The 19,605-nt window shown below is 37.7% G+C and overlaps 1 protein-coding gene across 1 annotated transcript in view; it reads right to left on the reverse strand.

The window, feature by feature from the left end:
• The window catches only part of ARAP2 (ArfGAP with RhoGAP domain, ankyrin repeat and PH domain 2), a 171,931-nt gene that overhangs the window by 95,645 nt on the left and 56,681 nt on the right, over positions 1–19,605 (reverse strand). The window contains exons 10-13 of the mRNA XM_067551531.1: positions 5,215–5,330; positions 3,754–3,953; positions 1,546–1,631; positions 115–297 (exon numbers count right to left, since the gene is read on the reverse strand). Coding sequence (XP_067407632.1) covers positions 115–297; positions 1,546–1,631; positions 3,754–3,953; positions 5,215–5,330 — 585 coding nt within the window. The remainder of the gene's footprint in view (positions 1–114; positions 298–1,545; positions 1,632–3,753; positions 3,954–5,214; positions 5,331–19,605) is intronic.

Consider the following 19,605-nt stretch of genomic DNA (forward strand, 5'->3'; position numbering starts at 1 on the left):
ACACACACACACACCCCTCCCCCCCTTAGGTAGAGGGATTAGGAGATTAGATTTCTAACTACACTCCCACACTCACAGGTGATGAAGGCAAGACTTTGTTTACCACAATATTACCTTATTTAACTCTTCTTTGGTTTTGTAGGCCAAAGGAGTTTTCCTGAATCTTCCTTCTTTGTATTTTTGTGTAATAAACATTATCCTTTTTTCTAGAGGGGAGTCCATATGCAATTCGTCCTCTGGTTGAAGTTTTCCTGCCCAAAAACTGTTTGCCCTTTTATTTCCAATGACTATAAAAAGCTGCCAAAGAAAAAGAAAAGGTAAGGTAAACTGTAAAATGTTTTCATCTGCTAAAGTGAAAGATGATTAGAGATAATGGAGTTGATTCAGGGGGAAAACAATGGAAGCCTCAACTTAATCATTGCTTATGCTGTCCTGTTAGATGGTGGATGAATAATGAAAGAGTCCAGAATTCTGTGTCCATGATTAATCACCAACAACAACTGAGGCTTTACAATGCTACTCAGATACAGTATTTCAAAAGGAACTGGGCAAGATCTGTAGAAAGGTTAACAGAGGATAGGCAAATAGCAACCAAAGCATAGTGTACCAGCCCAATCCACCTTACAAACTTTGAAGTAAACACCAACTTTTACCTTTCAAAGTAACCAATCAACTTCCAGAGCAAAAGGAAGATTTAAGATGAGGAAGAGGGTGCTCACTGTAGAGAACAGACATGTCTTAAAAAATGTCTTCCATTTTCAAAAGGTTTCATTGTTGGAGAAATATTCCCTGGGAGTAAAAAGGGGGAATATTGCCCGATATGTCTCAAAACAAACTAATATTTTAAGGGCCACGACTGCAGGAGAGTCTCAGGAAGATTATTCTAGAGAGCATAGATATAACTTGGCAGCTTTAAAATTTCACTCACTCCTTTCCTTGAACAGAACTGTGTTTTTCCTACAGGTGTGTATTACAGAGGAGTCCAAGTTAGGGCTAGATTAAGGGCCAATAAAGCACATTTACAATGAAGTCATAGCAAAGCAATGCTCCCTCACTGGCTGGATTGCATCCAGGGAATGTTAGCAGGGAGCAGTCATTGCTGGATAATACACTGTATTCTGAAAAGTGGACTGCAACTGTACTAAATTCTCAGTGTGGGGATAAGAAGGTGCATGTGGTGGGAAAAAAAGGTTACTACTGTCCACACAACCTTGCATTTCACTGTAAAGACCTGCCACAGTCTGGATTTGCATACCTAGATTTTTTGTATCTAAATTCTCAAAATCATTTAAGCAACATTAAGAAGTATTTAAAGCAGTATTGCCAATTTATAATTTTATCGCTAATCTCAGGATAACATTTAATTATTTGAATACTTGGCAATTCTGTTAAAGAGTAAAATACATTATGCAAGAACAGGACTTTTAATTGATTTTAATGAGCTGGGTCTTTAAGCACAAATAAGGAAGCAACTTTTGTACCAAAATCATATAGGTCTAACGTTTTCCACAGTAGCTCAAGAAGTTAAATTATCACATAACCTACCTCAATCAGTTCATTGCTCCAAATGCTGGCATCCATTTTTAGGCTTCGGACCTTTGAATCTCTGGGTCCTAAAGATCTGTGTTGCCCTGAATAAAAATGAATAATATTTTCAATTAACTTATTTCAATTGAGCTTTTTGTGTTAAAAAGTAACAAAAACATAACTTTATTAAAGACTGTAGATGTTATGTTGATTGTTTTTAACAAAGACTGGTCATATTCAAGAAGTTTGAAACGTTTAGATAATTACAATACTGTGCAATTCAGAATATACTAATGCAGGACCCTAAAACACGAAGAGATTATAAATTCTTTGGAACTGGAATAATGTCTTTTCCATGTTATGTAAATACTGTTTACATTTATACAAAATTCTTTAAATCTTTAAATATTTAAAAAGATCAACTAATATTTTTTTCCTGATAAAGGGAACATTTGTTTTTTTAAACTACTTGGAATTTTGATTCCCTTCCCCCCCATCCAAATTTACTGCAAATATAAAAATCCTATTTTACCTGACATTTTAAAGTAGGTTTCTACTAACATCTCAAAAAGATTTTCTAGCTAACTATAAAATATGTACTGAAGTTACAAAAATAATTTCTGAAATGTTTACTTTGACACTCGTAAGGTTTTGTTAAAGGAGCAATCAAGGAAGATAAGGCCATTGTAGAGAAACTTTGCATCAGTCTTCACTACAGAGGACGGGGAAATACATGTATCAGAGCTCTTCTTTTTGGGTAACAACTCTGAAGTTCTGTCCCAACTTGATATGTCAAGAAAGGAGGTTATAGAACAAATTAAGGTAAGGTAGATAGTATTCACCCAAAAGTTCTGAAGGAACTTAAATAAGAAATTGCAGAACTACTAACTGTAGTATGTAAATTAACACCGAAATCAACCTCTGTACCAGACGACTGGAATAGATAAACATGATTTGTTGAGGAAGAGTCAATACGGTTTTTTGAAATTCTATGGAATTTAGAATTCTTTGAGGGAGTCAAAAACCATGTGGATAAAGGTGATCCAGTTGATATAATATACATGGATTTTCAGAAAGCCTTTGACAAGGTCAAAGGAAAAAATAATCCCAACTACACATATACAATGATGGGTTCTAAATTAGCTGTTACCGCCCAAGTAAAATATTGGAGTCACTATGGATAGTTCTCTGAAAACTTCTGCTCAATGAGCAGCAGCAGTCAAAAAGGTTAACAGTATGTTGGGACTATTAGGAAAGGGATAGAAAATAAGACAGAAAATACCATAATGTCACTCTATAAATCCATGGTGCACCTACATCGTGAATATTGTCCAATTCTGGTCACTGCATCGCGCTTTCATACGAGGAGAGATTAAAATGATTAGGGCTTTTCATCTTAGAAAAAAGATGATTAAGGGGGGGGATATGATGGATGTCTGTAAAGTCATGAATGGTGTGGAAAAAATGAAGAGTAATGTTATTTACCCTTTCACACAATACAAAAACTAGAGGGTTACCTGATTAAATGAATAGGCAGCTGGTTTAATACAAAAAAAGAGGAAGTATGTTTTCACACAACTAACCTGTGAAATGCATTGCCATGGGATGTTGTGGTGGCCAAAAGTATAACTGGGTTCAAAAAAGAACTGAATAAGTTCATGGAGAATAGGTGCATCAATGGCTATTAGATAAGATGGTCAGGGACACAATCTTGTGCTTGAGGTGACCCTAAACCTCTGGCTACCACAAGCCAGGAGTGAAAGATGGGTGAATCACTCCAAAATTGTCCTGTCCTATACACTCGCACTAAAGCTATAGTACAGGCCACTGCAGAGACAGGATAGTAGGCAGGATGGACCATGGTAAGACCAAGTATAGCAACTCCTATGTCTTAATTCAGAGCCCAGTTCTGTAAAGTACCCAGTGTTTCCAGAGGCACTAAAGAGCCTTAACATCCATTGACTGCAATGAATTATTCATTTCAAGGGCACTTAGTACCTTAGAGGATTGGACACATTCATACATGAAAGTGGTTTAGAATAATGAAATATATCTCTACTTTGATTTAAAAATATAACAGACTTCCATTAATTTCTGCTTCTCAAAACTTTTACAAGGAGATGTTACAAATGGCATTGTAAGCAAAACAAAAACAGTGCAAAGACATGCACAGGTATACAACTGACATCCTGTAGAACCAACGTGGCCTAGCTTTAATTACTCTACCTGCACACTTCTTACAAATGACAACACAGAGATTGATGGATGCCCAGTCGGGATCTGTAGCTTTACAATCAGCACAGCTCCGGTTTGACTCATTGAACCAGATCTTTTCAGCTACTTCGTAATCAGAGAGAGTTTCTGCTATCGATTGCTGCAATGCTTCAATCCACTCTTGTTTCTCTCTTTCCGACTCTGCTGTAAAGCTGAAACAATTGACTTTTCTGCATTATTGATCTTTATTTTAAAGCCCAATTAAACAGGGTCTATAGTTCTTCTTGTACATTTAATTTACAGATGAAATTGCCATTCAAAAATCTGACTTCCCCACAGATTTAAATATCAAGATATATTTTTTTCATTTTGTTGATTAATGAAAAGTCCCTTAAAATTCCAACGTATCATTTCTTTAAAAGCTATATTAATTAAAAGCCATAGTCGTTTTTGACACACTCAACTTACATTTCCGAGTACTTTCAATCTTTTTACTCAGTATAAATCAGATTTAAAACTTGAGCTTAAAGCAACAGTATCACAATTCACTCTGGAGGGCATAGCCAAAAGGAGTTATGAGTATTTACTACGCAGTATAGACTATCCCATAGGTAACAGCTCTAAATAAGATATTCCTTTATGCAGACCACATAATGTTGTTGATTTAGTGTAAGTAAAATACTCACTATCCAACCCAGTTCGCCACAGACTCAAGTCGCTGATCATGACCAATCTACCTGTAGTTTTATGCTGCTAGAAATGTGAATCAGACAGGGGACCAATGAAACTGAAAATTATGGTTGCCTTTCAGTCTCCGGTCCCAAGGTTAAGATCCAGAAATCCCAAGAGAGGAATAGGAAAAGGCACAATCTTTTTCCTATATTACTGCAGCTTCATTTAAAGTACAATTGTTTACTATGGTACTCCATAAAAAGGTTTGTATATCTTTATTAGTATTCATGCTTTTATTTCCAATAGCACTCACCATGGGTCATAATGAACTTGCTATTAGCTTGAATGGGAAGTTCTTAAAATGGATGGCATGATATGATCCCTTTTTAGAATAAATTCTTAAATATTAGATGGAAAAAGTACTATCTTCAGTACCTCTTTTACCTTATTTATTCAGTCATTCATTCATTTTAAAGAAAGACTTTACAGTGACTTCTGCTTTTCTTTTACCTTTGCTTAGAATGAAACCACACACAAATTTAATTTATCCTTACATTATAAAAATAAGAATTTGTACGGCCTAGGATGTCTGGTAGATACTGTACTTGGACAGGGAGGTAACAGATGAGCAAGACAGCAAAAGAAATAAAATCTTACAACCATACAAAAACATTGAGTAATCAGATTTAAATTATTGCAATTTTTACCAAAAATAAATTCATTTTAATGTGAAGCAAACATTTCTGTAATTTACTATCAGCGCTGAAAATGTTTATACATAAAACTGTTAACAGCTCTTACCTAAAGCTTTTATAGGGAGTGATTATTTCAAAAGACTGTTTTGCTGTCCGGTCCACTTGTTTTACATTTGCCACATTCATAGGGATTATAGTGATACCAAACCCAGTCTTAAAATCCTAGGTGGAAAAAAAGGAAAAAGATTAAGGTTTCATTTTTCAATAATCAGAAGAAGATGCAAAATTATTAAATCAGTTGTTTCCAAAACACAATCCACTGAATATTTGCAACATGCAAGCTCTTCTCGATCGCACTGAGAGATGGCTAAGAACGTTCTCCTAATGTTACTTTTTCAAGTAAAGAATTCCTTTAGTTCCAAGACAGATATTATTTGACCACAAGTGGCAGAGTAATTCTTCTATGCAATTGAATGGGAGGTAAAGTGGTCTAAGTCAAGTCTCTGTATTAAAACATGATTCAGACTACTGCAAATTATGGATTAAATCATAATTCAGTTTTGCTAAACTCTGTTTCTACACTGCAACTATGTATATCCTTACATGTAGTATCAAAGCACCATGTTTATAACAGAATGCTTTTGCAAAGTTTATAAAATTCTAGTTCTTGAACACTTGTCTGGTTTTGCTGATCTGTTGACTGAATTTGGGCAAGTCATTTCACCTCTCTGTGCCTCAGTTTCCCAAACTATAAACTGGGGACAATAATGCTTGCCTTTTAAATGACTTGTGGATGAAAAACACTATCTAAATACTTAGTAGTAGTACCCGTGGCCTTGTCAGAGATGCTGAACATAAGCTTGCGTCCACATTTAAACACAAAATTGAGCAATAAAGTGAAAACTCATAGAAAGTGTAAACATAAGTTTGTATCATAAATGTTAAGTAATAATCGTATCACAGTAGGGAACAAAAGGTTTGGCACTGTACAGCAGGGGCCAAGCATATTTAGTTGGGCTCAGTACAAACTTGTAACAGGCCCCCTCCCACATACATACCACAATCCCTCATCCCATACATACAATCTCATGAGCCATGAAAATTTTTTTCCTCATGGTAATGGGGGTTGCAGCTTGGGCCGGGCCCCCCAGGGCCTCCGGGCCCCGGTAATGTGTACCCTTCCCCCCCCATGTGGGGGCCCTGCTGTACAGACATATAGTAACAAGGAGTCCCTACCCCCAAAAGTTCATAATCTTCATTTTAAAACAGAGCCTGAAACAGTACGGAGCACTGAGTCGGTTTCAATTAAAGTTGATTGATTGATTATAGGAAAAACCTGTTTGTTTTCCTGCAACACTGACACACGAAAAAACTACATAAAGTTAGTCTGTTTAATTTTTTTTTAAGTTAACTTTCAAGTACATCAAAAACAGGACTGAAGCGATCAAAAGTTGTTGTGGCAATTAGTACTTAAACTAAGAATTTCACTATTGGGAAGGTACAGAAAAAGGCAACTAAAATGATTAGGGGCATGGAAAAGCTTTCATATGAGGAAAGATTAATAAGACGGACTTTTCAGCTTGGCAAAGAGACAACTAAGGGGGGATATGAAAGAGCTCTATAAAATCATGAATGATGTGATATGGGAAGGAATTATTTACTTTCTCCACAAGAACTAGGAGTCACCAAATGAAATTAATAGGCAGTAGATTTAAAACGAACAAAAGGAAGTATTTCTTCATACGACACACAGTCAACCTATGGAACTCCTTGCCAGAGTATGTTGTGAAGGCCAAGACCATAACAGGGTTAAAAAAGAACTAGATAAGTTCATGGAAGATAGGTTGTGAGCCATAGAGATGTATAAGTAAATCAGATGCAGATTTCCTGTTTAATTGCATAAGTAAATTAATGTAGATAGATTTCTTGTTTAATTGTTATAATTCCTTCTATATATAAGGAATAATATTGTTTAATTAAGTTCTTTACTGCTTAGCATAAATGAATTCTATTTTGTTGTTTTTCTGCCACTCTGCTGTTTTTCTAAACCTTGTACTATTGAACCTAAAAACACTTTGATTAAGTGCTTTCTGGGTATAAGTGAGGAATACGTGTGTAGGGTGTGAATAGGTTAGAAGAGAGGCGCCAGCCCAAACCATTCAGACAACAAAGAGGGGAGTAAAGATGCCAGCTGCAACTATCATCCTGACCCTGAAGGCCGAAGACTGCATAGAAACAACCCTAAAGCATGGGAGAATCCACCCTGAGGACGGAACAAAGTGTGAAATAAGAAGAGGAGAGGTCATGCTTGCCATTGACTCGTGATTAACTACTGTACCGAATCGGGAGGCTGAGTTACACAGCAAGACTCATAGGATTGTATGGGGACTAACCACTATAAAACAAGGGGTGAGAACATGGGTACTTAGGATTCATTCTGCAATCATCATGGAGCATCGGATCATGACTGACAGAGGCCTGGCTCCCCCCTCACGCTCAACCTGGCTGGCCACTAGGCTGACTCGAGCAACGGACAGGACTGGTAACTATATCATACCAGCTGCAGAACTTGTGGGTGTGAATGGGGTGTGTGAATACCATAGCTCCTTAAGATTCTTGTATTTACAATAAATGAAGCGCATTGCCTTGTTCCTGAACAAGATTCCGCAGGTCTTTTCTTTTACCAGTATAACAAGATCCATCAAGGATTGCTGTTTGCCACAGGCTAGGAATGGCCTTTGAGATGGATCACTTGATGATTACCTGTTCTATTTATTCCCTCTGAAGCACCAGGCATTGGTCACTGTCGGAAGGCAGGATGCTGAGATAGATGGACTATTGGTCTGACAACCCAGTATGACTATTCTTGTGTTCACTAGATGCCCTTAAAAAACCCAAACTCTTTCCAATGGGAGTGTTTCATCATTCAGATTTAGCCATTTCCCTCTCTCCCTTTTTAACTTCTCTACTTCTTTCCCTACTTTTATTCTATGCTACGATTGCATTTATTTGTCTTCACTTTCAGTCTTTCCCTTCCATTTTCTTTTAAAATCAATTACTTTGAACCTGATCTGTCTGTTCTACAGAAGACCAAAAGCTCTATGGAGTCTACACCAGGGCTAATTCATCCTCTCTGATCAGTTCTATGGGAACAGAATGGAAGTTTTATCGCTTTGAAATATGGACTTAACAGCATATTTTATAGCAATGAAGTATTCTTAAAGTTGGACTTCACTGGTGAAATTAACAGAAGCCCAATACATAAAAGTCAAAAAAAAACATTGTGGCTGAAAAAAGCAAATATTTAGTTTTGATCTACATTGGCTATGGTGGGTTAAATCACATGGAAAGACAGACAACAGGAATCTAAAGGCTATCATTTCTTAACTATTTTATTGTTAAGCAAATTGAATGATGCTTGAACTATTAGTTTATAATAACCCATAAGAAGGCAGTGCTAAACAAAATACTAAAGGCACCACACCTAAAGAAGTGTGCACAATCCTGGTTGCTAAGTAGAAGATGGGTATTGAGTGACCTCAGGAAGTATGAAAAATATGATTTCAGAGGATACAACCTGGGGTCCTGACTGTAACTGTGCTACCCACATTTCTTACAATTGCTAATTTAAAAAAAGAGGGTGAGGTCGGGGGGGAAGGGGAAGGATTAAGGGGGAAAAAAAGATGATTTTTTTCTTGCCCCCCACCCTACCTCTTTTGCATATAACTACTTTTCCCCCTTCCCATAAATTTGGGCACTCTAATTAATATGGACCATATTACCAAAGGCAACCACAGAAGCTGCAAATATGAAGCCCCTCAAAAGGAATCCGAAAGGCACATGATTCAATTCCCTTCTCCACCACAGACTTCCTATGCAACTTTGGACAGGTCACTTAAGCTCAGGTCCTCAAAGGCATTTAGGCACCCAACTCCTGGTTCTCCCTCAGTTCTCCAGCTGTAAAATGGGGATAATCGCATTCCCCTACCTCACAGGGGGGTTGTGGGCATAAACACATTAAAGATGGTGTGGTACTCAACTAGTGAATTATTGGGGGCCAGATAAGTACTACCAATCAATAGATAGAGGGAAATAACTATGACTAGAACACTGCCAAGACACATGGCCTGTACAGCCTCTCATTCCTTGGCAAGTGTTACTATGATACTTTCATTGTTTTTAGTTATAGGACACTTTAGTGACATGATTCCTTTTTTTGTTCTTATGCTTTCACCACCTCACAAGATTCTCCTGGTAGGTATTGTAGAAGCTGGGGACTTCACAACACTGTGAGGAATATCACAAGAGGTTCCTTACCAAAACACTTTTGGATTTATTTATGGTATTTCATTTCACATTAGATTCAATGACCCCTTCTTATAAAGTGAACATTTTTATTTCCTTCCCCATATACAAAACCCCTGTTGAGTTTATCTTACATTAAATTTGTAAACTTTTTAGAAGAAGGACTATCTTATCATTATCTGAACAGCATCTAGCAAAGTAGGACTACAGTATGGGTGGGTGGGGCATCTAGACACTAATTTAATATAAAACTGCAAGGTATTTACAAGTCAAATAAATGATGTAAGAAGTCATTTCAAACATTTACCCACTCAGGCCCTAATCCTCCAAATGCTTACATACACACTGAATAGTCCTACTGCAGAGAGAAGTACTCTTGTGCATTAAGTTAGTATGTGCATAAGAATTTGCAAAACTAGATTTTGGTAAGAGGATCTTTAGAAAGGTGCAGCAACTGGGGAGTAAGTAACATACTTTGCACATTAGAATAAGAAGGGTAACATAACACACTATAAATCAGCTACCATATGCCTTACTCCTGTAAGTCAACACTATCTAGTAACTGTACTGAATTCAGCAGTTGGTATAAATCAAGCTTGGTGAGTGACACATCCAGCAGAATCCAGGTTCAGAAATTACAGGCTGTGTAGATTGTAGTATTGTTCTCTCCTTCACTCCTGGAAGTTTGAACTAGGTGTAGGGAGGGAAGAGAGCACCCCTCTTGGAAAGATAAATTAATTCATTTTCACAGTATGAGAGGACAATAGGGCCATTCGAGCGCCAGTCAGAATTCACGGACAGCAAAGATCAAGTAGTCTCTCTCTGGAATAATAATTGTTTTACCCTTACAGATTGAAAGCTCATTGTTCAAAGATTAAACGGGATGTTAGACTTTCTGAGCAATGGAAGAAAAAGCTTAAGAACATTTAAAATATAGAGAGAAAGCAGAGTTTCTTAATTTAAAGTCTCTAGGATATATTTGTATTTTGGGGCATACATTTTGGAGGAGAATAAAAAAGGGGGATCCTGGACAAGAGCTTTTTTAAAAGTAACTCAAAAGCTGCATATAGGGTACACAGAGAGAACAAAAATATCACAAAATAAAACCCAATTATGTCTTCACGATTCTAGGGAAAGGGAGCTATCAATGAAATAAGAATGGGAACCTAGCATATTTGCTGTGGTAAGCAGTAACTTTCCTGCAGCAGGAATCATTAGAACATATGAACTAATGAATATAAACTGGCCATCAGAAAGTTTAAACTTGAAATTGGATGCTGGTTTCTAGCTATCAGAGGAGTGAATTTCTGGAGTAGCCTTCCAAGGGTGCAGTGGGGGCAAAAAACCTAGCTGGCTTCAAAACGGAGCTTGATAAAATTATGGAGGGGACAGCCTAATTTGGCAATTGACTGATCTTTGACTACTGGAGGTAGATATGCCAATAGCCTGTGAAGGGATGTTAGATGGGGTGAGCTCTGACTTATTACAGAGAATTCTTTCTTGGGTGTCTGGCTGGTGAGTCTTGCCCACATGCAGATTGGCAAAGGCTCTGGGTTTTTTTTGCCTTCCTCTGTAGCATGGGGCACGGCTCGCTGCTGGTGGATTCTCTATACCTTAAAGTCTTTAAACCATGTTTTGAGGACTAATAACTCAGTCATAGGTCAGGGGTCTATTACAGGAGTGGATGGGTGAGGTTCTGTGGTCTGCGTTGTGCAGGTGGTCAGACTAGATGATCATACTGGTCCCTTCTGACCTTAAAGTCTATGAGAGTCTATATGATCCTGACTGTCATTGCTATATGAATCTGTATAAACACAACCTAGAAAATAGTCCTTCCCCTATATCTAAACCAGAATAAGATCATACATAATGAAGAAATGAAAAAATATACCTCATAAGTCTGCCAAATTGCTTTCTGTACTTTATATAACTTTTTCACAGGGGAAAGGTACTATTCTGCAAATCTAGATGGTGCATTGAGAATTCTTTGCACTTGCATTCAAACCAAGAATCATACTGTATTATAATCGGTTTAGTTTCATAAAACCCGGGTAATGTATTTCTACATCTGTAAACTGGGAATAATAGAAAATAAGAGTTTAAGACTAAAATTTACAAATTTAGTAAAGTCAGGCCCCATATTTAGACATCTAACTAAGAGGTCATATTTTCAGAAGTTTTGATCATTCACAGCTCTCAAAAAAGAGGCACACAAATACGTTGGCCCGTAGTCAGGCAAGAAACCAGAAACAAATCTGTGACTCAAGGGAAAGCCTTGTGGCTCCCAGTTAAATTTATGCCCTACCCACAAGACCATTCTTCCTCTCAAGGGGAGTACAGTCAGTCACATACAATGTTACATTTCATTACTTTTGTTTGGCATTTCTAGTCACTAGCTCAGTTCCCCTTCCAGACCAAATTTTGTCTGAGCCCACACACTCTAGATCTGTGGTTGTTTAAACTTTGCAAGTGGTTTTGTAAGGTTATTTAAAAGTTATAAATAGCTGTGCTCTGGTGTACTCCGCCTTTCAATGAACAGAACCATTATTTCTGCATGGTTTCATCTGTTGAAAGACTTATAAGTTAAATTACACAGCAAAAAAATTCCCAGAACACGTGCCCTTTATTGCTTCTTTATATTGTATGAAGACAACCTTAAAAGTTTATTCAAAAGAATCAAACAACATTATCTGATTATTTTTGAATTAGAAATATCAGTCCTAAATTCCTCTGCTTTTTGCTTGAGGATTAGAGGGATAATGATGACATCACAGAGGACTGAAAACTGAACAGCAGCTTTACTGAGAGAGGATGGGAATGTTGACATTGGAGGGTTATGGCAGAATGAGAATAAAGGAGCATGTTTGGGGTTTTTGTCCAAGCCTGCTTAACTCATGACAAAACAGGAGGGAGCACAACTCTCTCAAAGATTCAACATCCCTTTCACCTGCAGTTGAAGTCTGGAAATGCTGCAACTCAGGTTTCAGTCTATTGTGTTGCTATCCCGATCATCTTTTTCTGTCCTACAGTCCAGTAAAAACCTGGAATTCAACACTTGATACTTCAAAGGTTAAACAACATATTTAAAAAAAAATACAGGGGAAAAAAAATCTTCAAAGCCCTTTTGACATTGTAGTAGATCAGCAAAGGGTAAAAGCAAAACTATTCTCATGGTTGCAGTTCACCTTTTTGACAGTCCTGCAGAGCAGTCTGAAATATGGTCTTTTAGACTTGTGAAACCATTTTAGTTCCAATTTTCCTTTCCCAGTAGAGTGTCTGACCTTTAATCAATTTACTGCTTCAAAAGTATGCTCTTGCATGTTTCCTTAGATTTACCTTTGCTTTTTGGAATAACTCATCTGAAGTTTACTTTATGCAAGTTGTCGCAAGGTTTGTGGAATTTACAGCAAGCCTTCCTTCTGAAAACTTAAGAAGTCCCTTAGCAGTTTAACAAGATTTAGAGTTTCCCCCCATACTAGACCCACCACGTCATTTGATCCTCTTCTAGCCGCCAAATAACTTCAAATAGTCTAAAGGCTAGTAGCTGGAATACCGTCAGATGAGGCACTTGTAACTCCCTTATTTTTAAGTTGTGTGTAGTTTAGTATTTTCAGCTGGAGAAGAGGGGTTACTTCTGCCATGTAGAGAATGAGAAATTTGTTTCCATATTAATGGAATGAAATAAAATTAAGATACACTTATGCATCACCAGAATTTGAGAAATATAATTGATCAGTAGTCCAGAAATCACTTTGATTATATTAATTCTGCTCCACAAAGTTATTACTAACTTGTCTCCTTTTAAAAGGTATCCTTGGCTTTTGTCTCTGTAGTTGCCTCTCATCAGGTTTCCAAACCTTTAAGATTTATGCCAATGCATTTCATATTTCAGCCTAAAATCTTTTAAACCTAGACTTTAAGTGACATTCATGTATTTTGGATTGATATAAAAAAGCACCAAGAAAACATATATGCACATTTTCTTATACCCTTTATTATTGATGTTTTAGAATGTCAACAAAGCACATGGTATATGTATATGTATCTCTCTCACACACACACACAGGATATTAAAATGTCATCATCAAGGTTTAAAAGTCAAGCATTCAAAAGTTAGGAAATACCAGAATGAAGGCTACCTGTGCAACCTTAAATCATCCCCACTGTGTGTATCCATTATGACACCATCTTTAACCACATGATCACACACTCCTCCTCAACCCCACTCCCCAAAACATTATCCCACCTTCAGTGGACAGAATGGACCTACTCTGGGGATGAATCAGGGTTGTGTAGTAAAGGAGATTGTTGTCTCCAGGACCCATGCTTTATTTATTGCAGAAAGAAGGAGTGCAGTGAACGAGATCAAGGATGGCAGAAAGAGAAAGGACAGACTCATTGTTTAGGTAGTTGAATACTGCCCTGGAAAACTGGATTCTATCCTGGCCTCTACAGCAAAGTTCCTAAGAGAGGTTGGGCAAGTCGCTTATACCACATTTTTCTGGGTGACTGACTTGAGACCATTTGCAGAAGCACTAAGCACTCACAACTGCATGGTTGTGAGCTGTGCTTTGAACATATTAAATGCTATATAATACTATGTACTCCAGTGTCAGGTCCTAGAGTGTATCACATTGGGAACTCAAAATTAGTAGATACGTTTGATCTTAATGTCTTTGTGTCTTAAAATCCACTCATCTAACAGGGGTGCTGTGAAAAATAAATTAATGTTTGTGAAGCAGATATTATAGGGGTGAGTGCCATAGAAATGCTCATGAGGAAATTAATAATTCTGGCTTCAGAGAAGGGTTTGAACAGTGGACATTAAATCAGGCCTGGGGTTCCACATTGAAGAACGAGGATAAAAAATATTGAACAGCTGCTCACTAAGTGAGCAATATCCATCCTGTGCCCTGAAAGGGGCAGGAGTCTTATGGGGGAAAATATTGTGTGATCATGTATTTAAAGACTGTATCATAACACATAAAGGTATTGAAGTATGGTTGCAAAGGCAGCCTCAATTCTGGCATTTCCTAATTTCTGACAGCTTGACTTTGGAACCTCAATAAAGTTCTTGTAATGTAGTTTGCAGGTGTAATTTCCTAGATTTTATAAAAAGGAAACTGAAAAAAAAAACAATTTCCATCATATTGACACCCATTTGGGTCATCACCAGGGTTGGAACCTTCAGATCCACCACACAGACCTCCACCACCTGAGCTAAAAGAGTAACGGATAGACACAGGGGGTTGTAATTCTCTATGTAGACCAGCACTAGATGACGAGAAAACACTGTCAAAGGTTTTAACAAATATTTGCTTACAACAGAAGAATAGTGAGCGTCAGGAATCTTGGGTTCCAAGAATGAAACTAAATACATATCACTACGTTGTATACAACACCAGTCATTTGACTTATTTTTAAGACACTATTCAGGTGAATTTCATTAACCAACTATCTAATACCCAAGATATACAACAGTTAACTTAAAACCAGTCTGTTTTAACATTTTAACAAGATCTGGCATCACTGTGGAAACAGATATCTAATAGCCTCATTTTGGGACCTTGCACAAAAGAAAAAAGCATAATAAAGCAAAATAAGGATCCATTAACAAAAACAAACAATGCACCTATGATTATTTCTGAAAAGTATTTTAATAGTTGTAGTTTGGGTTCTTGGTAGAATCAGATGGTATGGCTCTTGTTTCAGTATAGTCTAATACTACCAGATAGAATAGAAAATTTGAGATATAGTCGAATAAAGATTAGTAAGAGCCATAGAAATTTATTATCCCTGAACTCCAAACATACATCACTTTGGTGGAACAACAGCAAGCACTTCTTCTTTACCTATACTACATTGATGACATTTTCATCATCTGGACCCATGGGAAAGAGTCCCTCGAAGAATTCCACCGGGATTTCAATAATATCCACCACACCATCAACCTGGACCAGTCCACACAAAAAATCCACTTCTTGGACACAACAATACTAATAAGGGATGGTCACATTAATACCACCCTATAGCGCAATACATACCCTCATGCCTCCAGCTTCCACCCTGGATACATTACATGATTCATTGTCTATAGCTAAGCCCTAAGATACAACCGGATTTGCTCCGATCCCTCAGACAGAGACAAATACCTACATGATCTCCATAAAACATTCTTAAAACTACAGTACCCACCTGGGGAGGTGAAGAAACAAATTGACAGAGCCAAACAGGTACCCAGAAGTCACTCACTACAGGACAGACCCAACAAAGAAAACAACAGAACACCACCAGCCATCACCTACAGCCCCCAGCTAAAATCTCTCCAACACATCATTAAGGATCTACAATCTATCCTAGCAGATGATCCCTCACTCGCTCAAGCTGTGGGAGGCAGACCTATCCTTGCTTACCCCAACCTGAAGCGAATATTCACCAGCAACCGTACACCATACAACATGAACACTAACCCAGGAACCTATCCCTGAAACAAACCCCGTTGCCAACTCTGCCCATATATCGACTCTAGTGACACCATCACAGGTCTTAACCACATCAGCCACACCATCAGGAGCTCATCCACCTGCACATCTACTAATGTAATATATGCCATCATGTGCCAGCAATGCCCCTCTGCCATGTACATTGGCCAAACTGGACTGTCACTACGCAAAAGAATAAACAGACACAAATCAGACATAAAAAATGGTAACATCCATAAGCCAGTGGGAGAGCTCTTCAATCTCCCAGGACACACTGTTGCTGACTTGAAAATTGCCATATGTCAACAAAAAAAACTTCAAAAACAGACTTCAGCGAGAAACTGCAGAGCTGGAACACGTATGCAAACTTGACACAGTCAGACTAGGTCTGAATAGGGACTTGGAATGGTTATCATTACAAGAAGTAATTGTCACTGTTCACACATTCTCACCCTCTAATCAACAGTTGTGAATAGGCTTCATCTACTCTAACTGAATTGACTTTGTTAGCAGTTGCCCTCATAGAATCATAGAATATTAGAGTTGGAAGGGACCTCAGGAGGTCATCTAGTCCAACCCCCTGCTCAAAGCAGGACTAACCTCAGCTATATCATCCCAACCAGGGCTTTGTCAAGCCTCAGCTTAAAAACCTCTAAGGATGGAGATTCCACCACCTCCCTAGGTAACCCATTCCAGTGCTTCACCACCCTCCTAGTAGAAAACTTTTTCCTAATGTCCAACCTAGACCTCCTGCCCTGCAACTTGAGACCGTTGCTCCTTGTTCTGTCATCTGCCACCACCGAGAACAGCCTAGCCCCATCCTCCCTGGAACCCCCTTTCAGGTAGTTAAAGGCTGCTATCAAATCCCCCCTCACTCTTCTCTTTTGCAGACTAAATTGTTATGTTTTTTACCCTTGGATGTATATATATATACACCTCGTATCTGTGATTTCCATTTCAAGCATCTAACGAAGTGGGTTGCAGCCCACGAAAGCTTATTCATGCAGAAATTTGTTAGTCTTTAAGGTGCCACAGTACTCTCATTGTTTTTACATTAGATAATGAGCATGAGCAACTGAGATCATATTATGCCTGTCCTGTGTTCTTTCCATTTGGCTGCCTGTAGATTCATTAAATGGTATTAAGATGATCCAGCTAGTTAAAATAAAAATAAATTAAAAAAAATAAAAAGTTCTTACCAGAGAAAGCCCAGGATATATTCAAGACATTCAACTTTAGCCTCAGCCCAAATGGGTGTTCACTCTGACAACATCCACTGTTTAAGAAATCTCATCGTTACGTATTAGGCCAGTGTTAGCGTTAGCCCAGGTCCTATTATGTGAAACTTGTTCTCATTTTACATCCACCTCAGCTCCTCATTTTAAATATTTTTCCCCAAAGAGTGATTTTTTATGACCACTCTGACACTTAACTAATATCTGGAAATTCATTTATCATCTCTGCCTTTAGTTTTCCCTTGTATTTGGGCTCTTCCATCTGTTTCTTTATAATGTATTTTTATGTTACATCTCTCCATCTTATAGTGTTCAGCACCCTGAACACCTCCGGGGGGTGCAAGGGAATTTACAAATATAATTGTTACCTTTAACATTTCAGGTAGCCAGCTGGACTTCTTGAGAATAGAAGCTAAGATTAGAAGCTAGAGTTCTGCATGCCATATTTGTCAAATCAGTTTTCTTGAGGCCACTTTTAAAAGGTACCAAGCTCTATCACGCTTTTCTAAATTCTTATGTGTGCAGAGTCAGGTTTTGTTGCTGAAGCCTTACTGGTTTGGTAATTTGTGTGTGCCTTGCTCAGCCAAAACTGCTAGAGAAGTCGGTGAAAGCTCTGAATAAGGATCTTAAGTGCCTCAGGTTCATCTACACTGCAAAAAACTAGTCTCAGAGCTTGCGTCCACTGACTCGGACTCATGATAGAAGGCTAAAAATAACAGAGTCGACATTCCTATTTGGGTTGGAGGCTAGACTCTGAAACTCAGCAAGGGGGTGGTTTCAGAGTTCAGTCCCCAGTCCAAGAGGAAACATCTATTCTACTATTTTTAGCCCCATAGCGGGAGCCACATAAGCCTGAGTCAGTTGGCTTGGGCTCTGAGACTACTCGCTGCTGTGGTTTTTGGGTTTTTTTTTGTTTTTTGCAGCATAGATGTATTTTAAGAGTAATTTTGAAACGCAAGATCTAAACTGTGGGTGGTGCAAAGCTAATGCCTTCCTCCCTGGAGCTCCTTCCACAGCAGTAGCTGGGTGTAATGAAAGACTCAGTGATAGGCTCAAAGGAATGTAAAGTTCCTGCTTCCACAATAAATTACAGAAGCTGTTAACCAAATAAGTCAGCCATTTGTACAAAAAATATTCACCCCTGTGAGTTGGAATTTTGTTTAGAAAGCATAGTGCATTTCCTATGGGCAGAGAGGTTTCAAATATTTTAGTGTCTCTTTTCTACACATAAAAGTAACTCTATGGTCAAATCATTTTTCTTCTGCTTTGGCAAGAAGAAAATGTACTAGATTCATAGGTTACAAATAAAAAATTGAGTAGATTTCCCCAAGTTTTATTTATCTTCAAATAGTCTATGAAATTCCAAATATTTACAAAGTAGGCATAAAAATAAGTAACAGAACTAAGTTTGAACTGTTCTTTTCAAGGACATCACATCTACATATACCACTATCTTTTTATTTATTTATTTTTAATGGCAAGTGCTATCCAAAAAGAAGTAAATATAAAAAAAATATATTTTCATGGAACTGTGCAGGCCTTATTATAGACGTGCACTAGTGACTTAAGAATTGGGTCTAGGAAACCCCATTTGACAGGTCTTTAAAACCTCTCCAAATCAAAAAACAGATCTGATGTTCTAAGACTCAAAATGTAAAAAGATGAATGTAGTTGGGTGAAAGTAGGGAATGCCCACAGGGGCCAAAAACAAAAAAAACAAAAACAAAAAAAAAAACCCCACCACCCCATATTGGGGGAAACTATTGCTGAGATTTTGGTGGTTTGAGTCTTATTTTTTTAAAAAACCCTTTTCCTAGCAGACATAAAACCACTAACATATCACATCTTCCATGTGATTTCAGAAAGCCTTGCTAAATTTAAGTGCAGGTGCTTTTGAAATCTCATTTACTCATTTACTAATGGAACCTATTTTGTGCACACACACCTGAACCCCTTCTAGTAAAGAGGTTTATTAACCAACACTAGCAATGCTGATTTCAGAGTCCTAAGTTTGTGCTGCAGAAGAACAGGCATCCTATCTTTTTTGTATCCTTGTATTTTTATGCCATAGTCAATATCCTCAAATACAATCACCATGATTGGCCCCCTCTGAAATATATGTTGGAAATTATGTCTGCCTACATTTTAATATCCTCATCAAATAATAAAATTTGACAAATTATCCTCTTTTTTAGGTTCATTTGCCTCCTTGATAGGTGACAATAGCATTACATGACTGATTTTTATATTTTCTCTCTCTCTGTCAGCAAACCCATAGTTCAATTTTATTTCCTGTTTTATAGCAAGACAGAATTGGTGCTACAGAGCTCCTCTTCAGAAAGAGAAGAAAACTGTTCAGATATTGTATATTCTACAAGGCGGAAGACAAATCAAACACTATTCTCTGCCACAATTAGTACAGTAGAACCTCAAAGATGCGAACACCAGAGTTAACGAACTGACCGGTCAACCAAG

Source organism: Emydura macquarii, unplaced genomic scaffold, assembly GCF_026122565.2.
Source record: "Emydura macquarii macquarii isolate MOO-44397 ecotype Brisbane River unplaced genomic scaffold, CSIRO-AGI_Emac_v2 contig_1353, whole genome shotgun sequence".
Taxonomy (NCBI): Eukaryota; Metazoa; Chordata; order Testudines; family Chelidae; genus Emydura; species Emydura macquarii.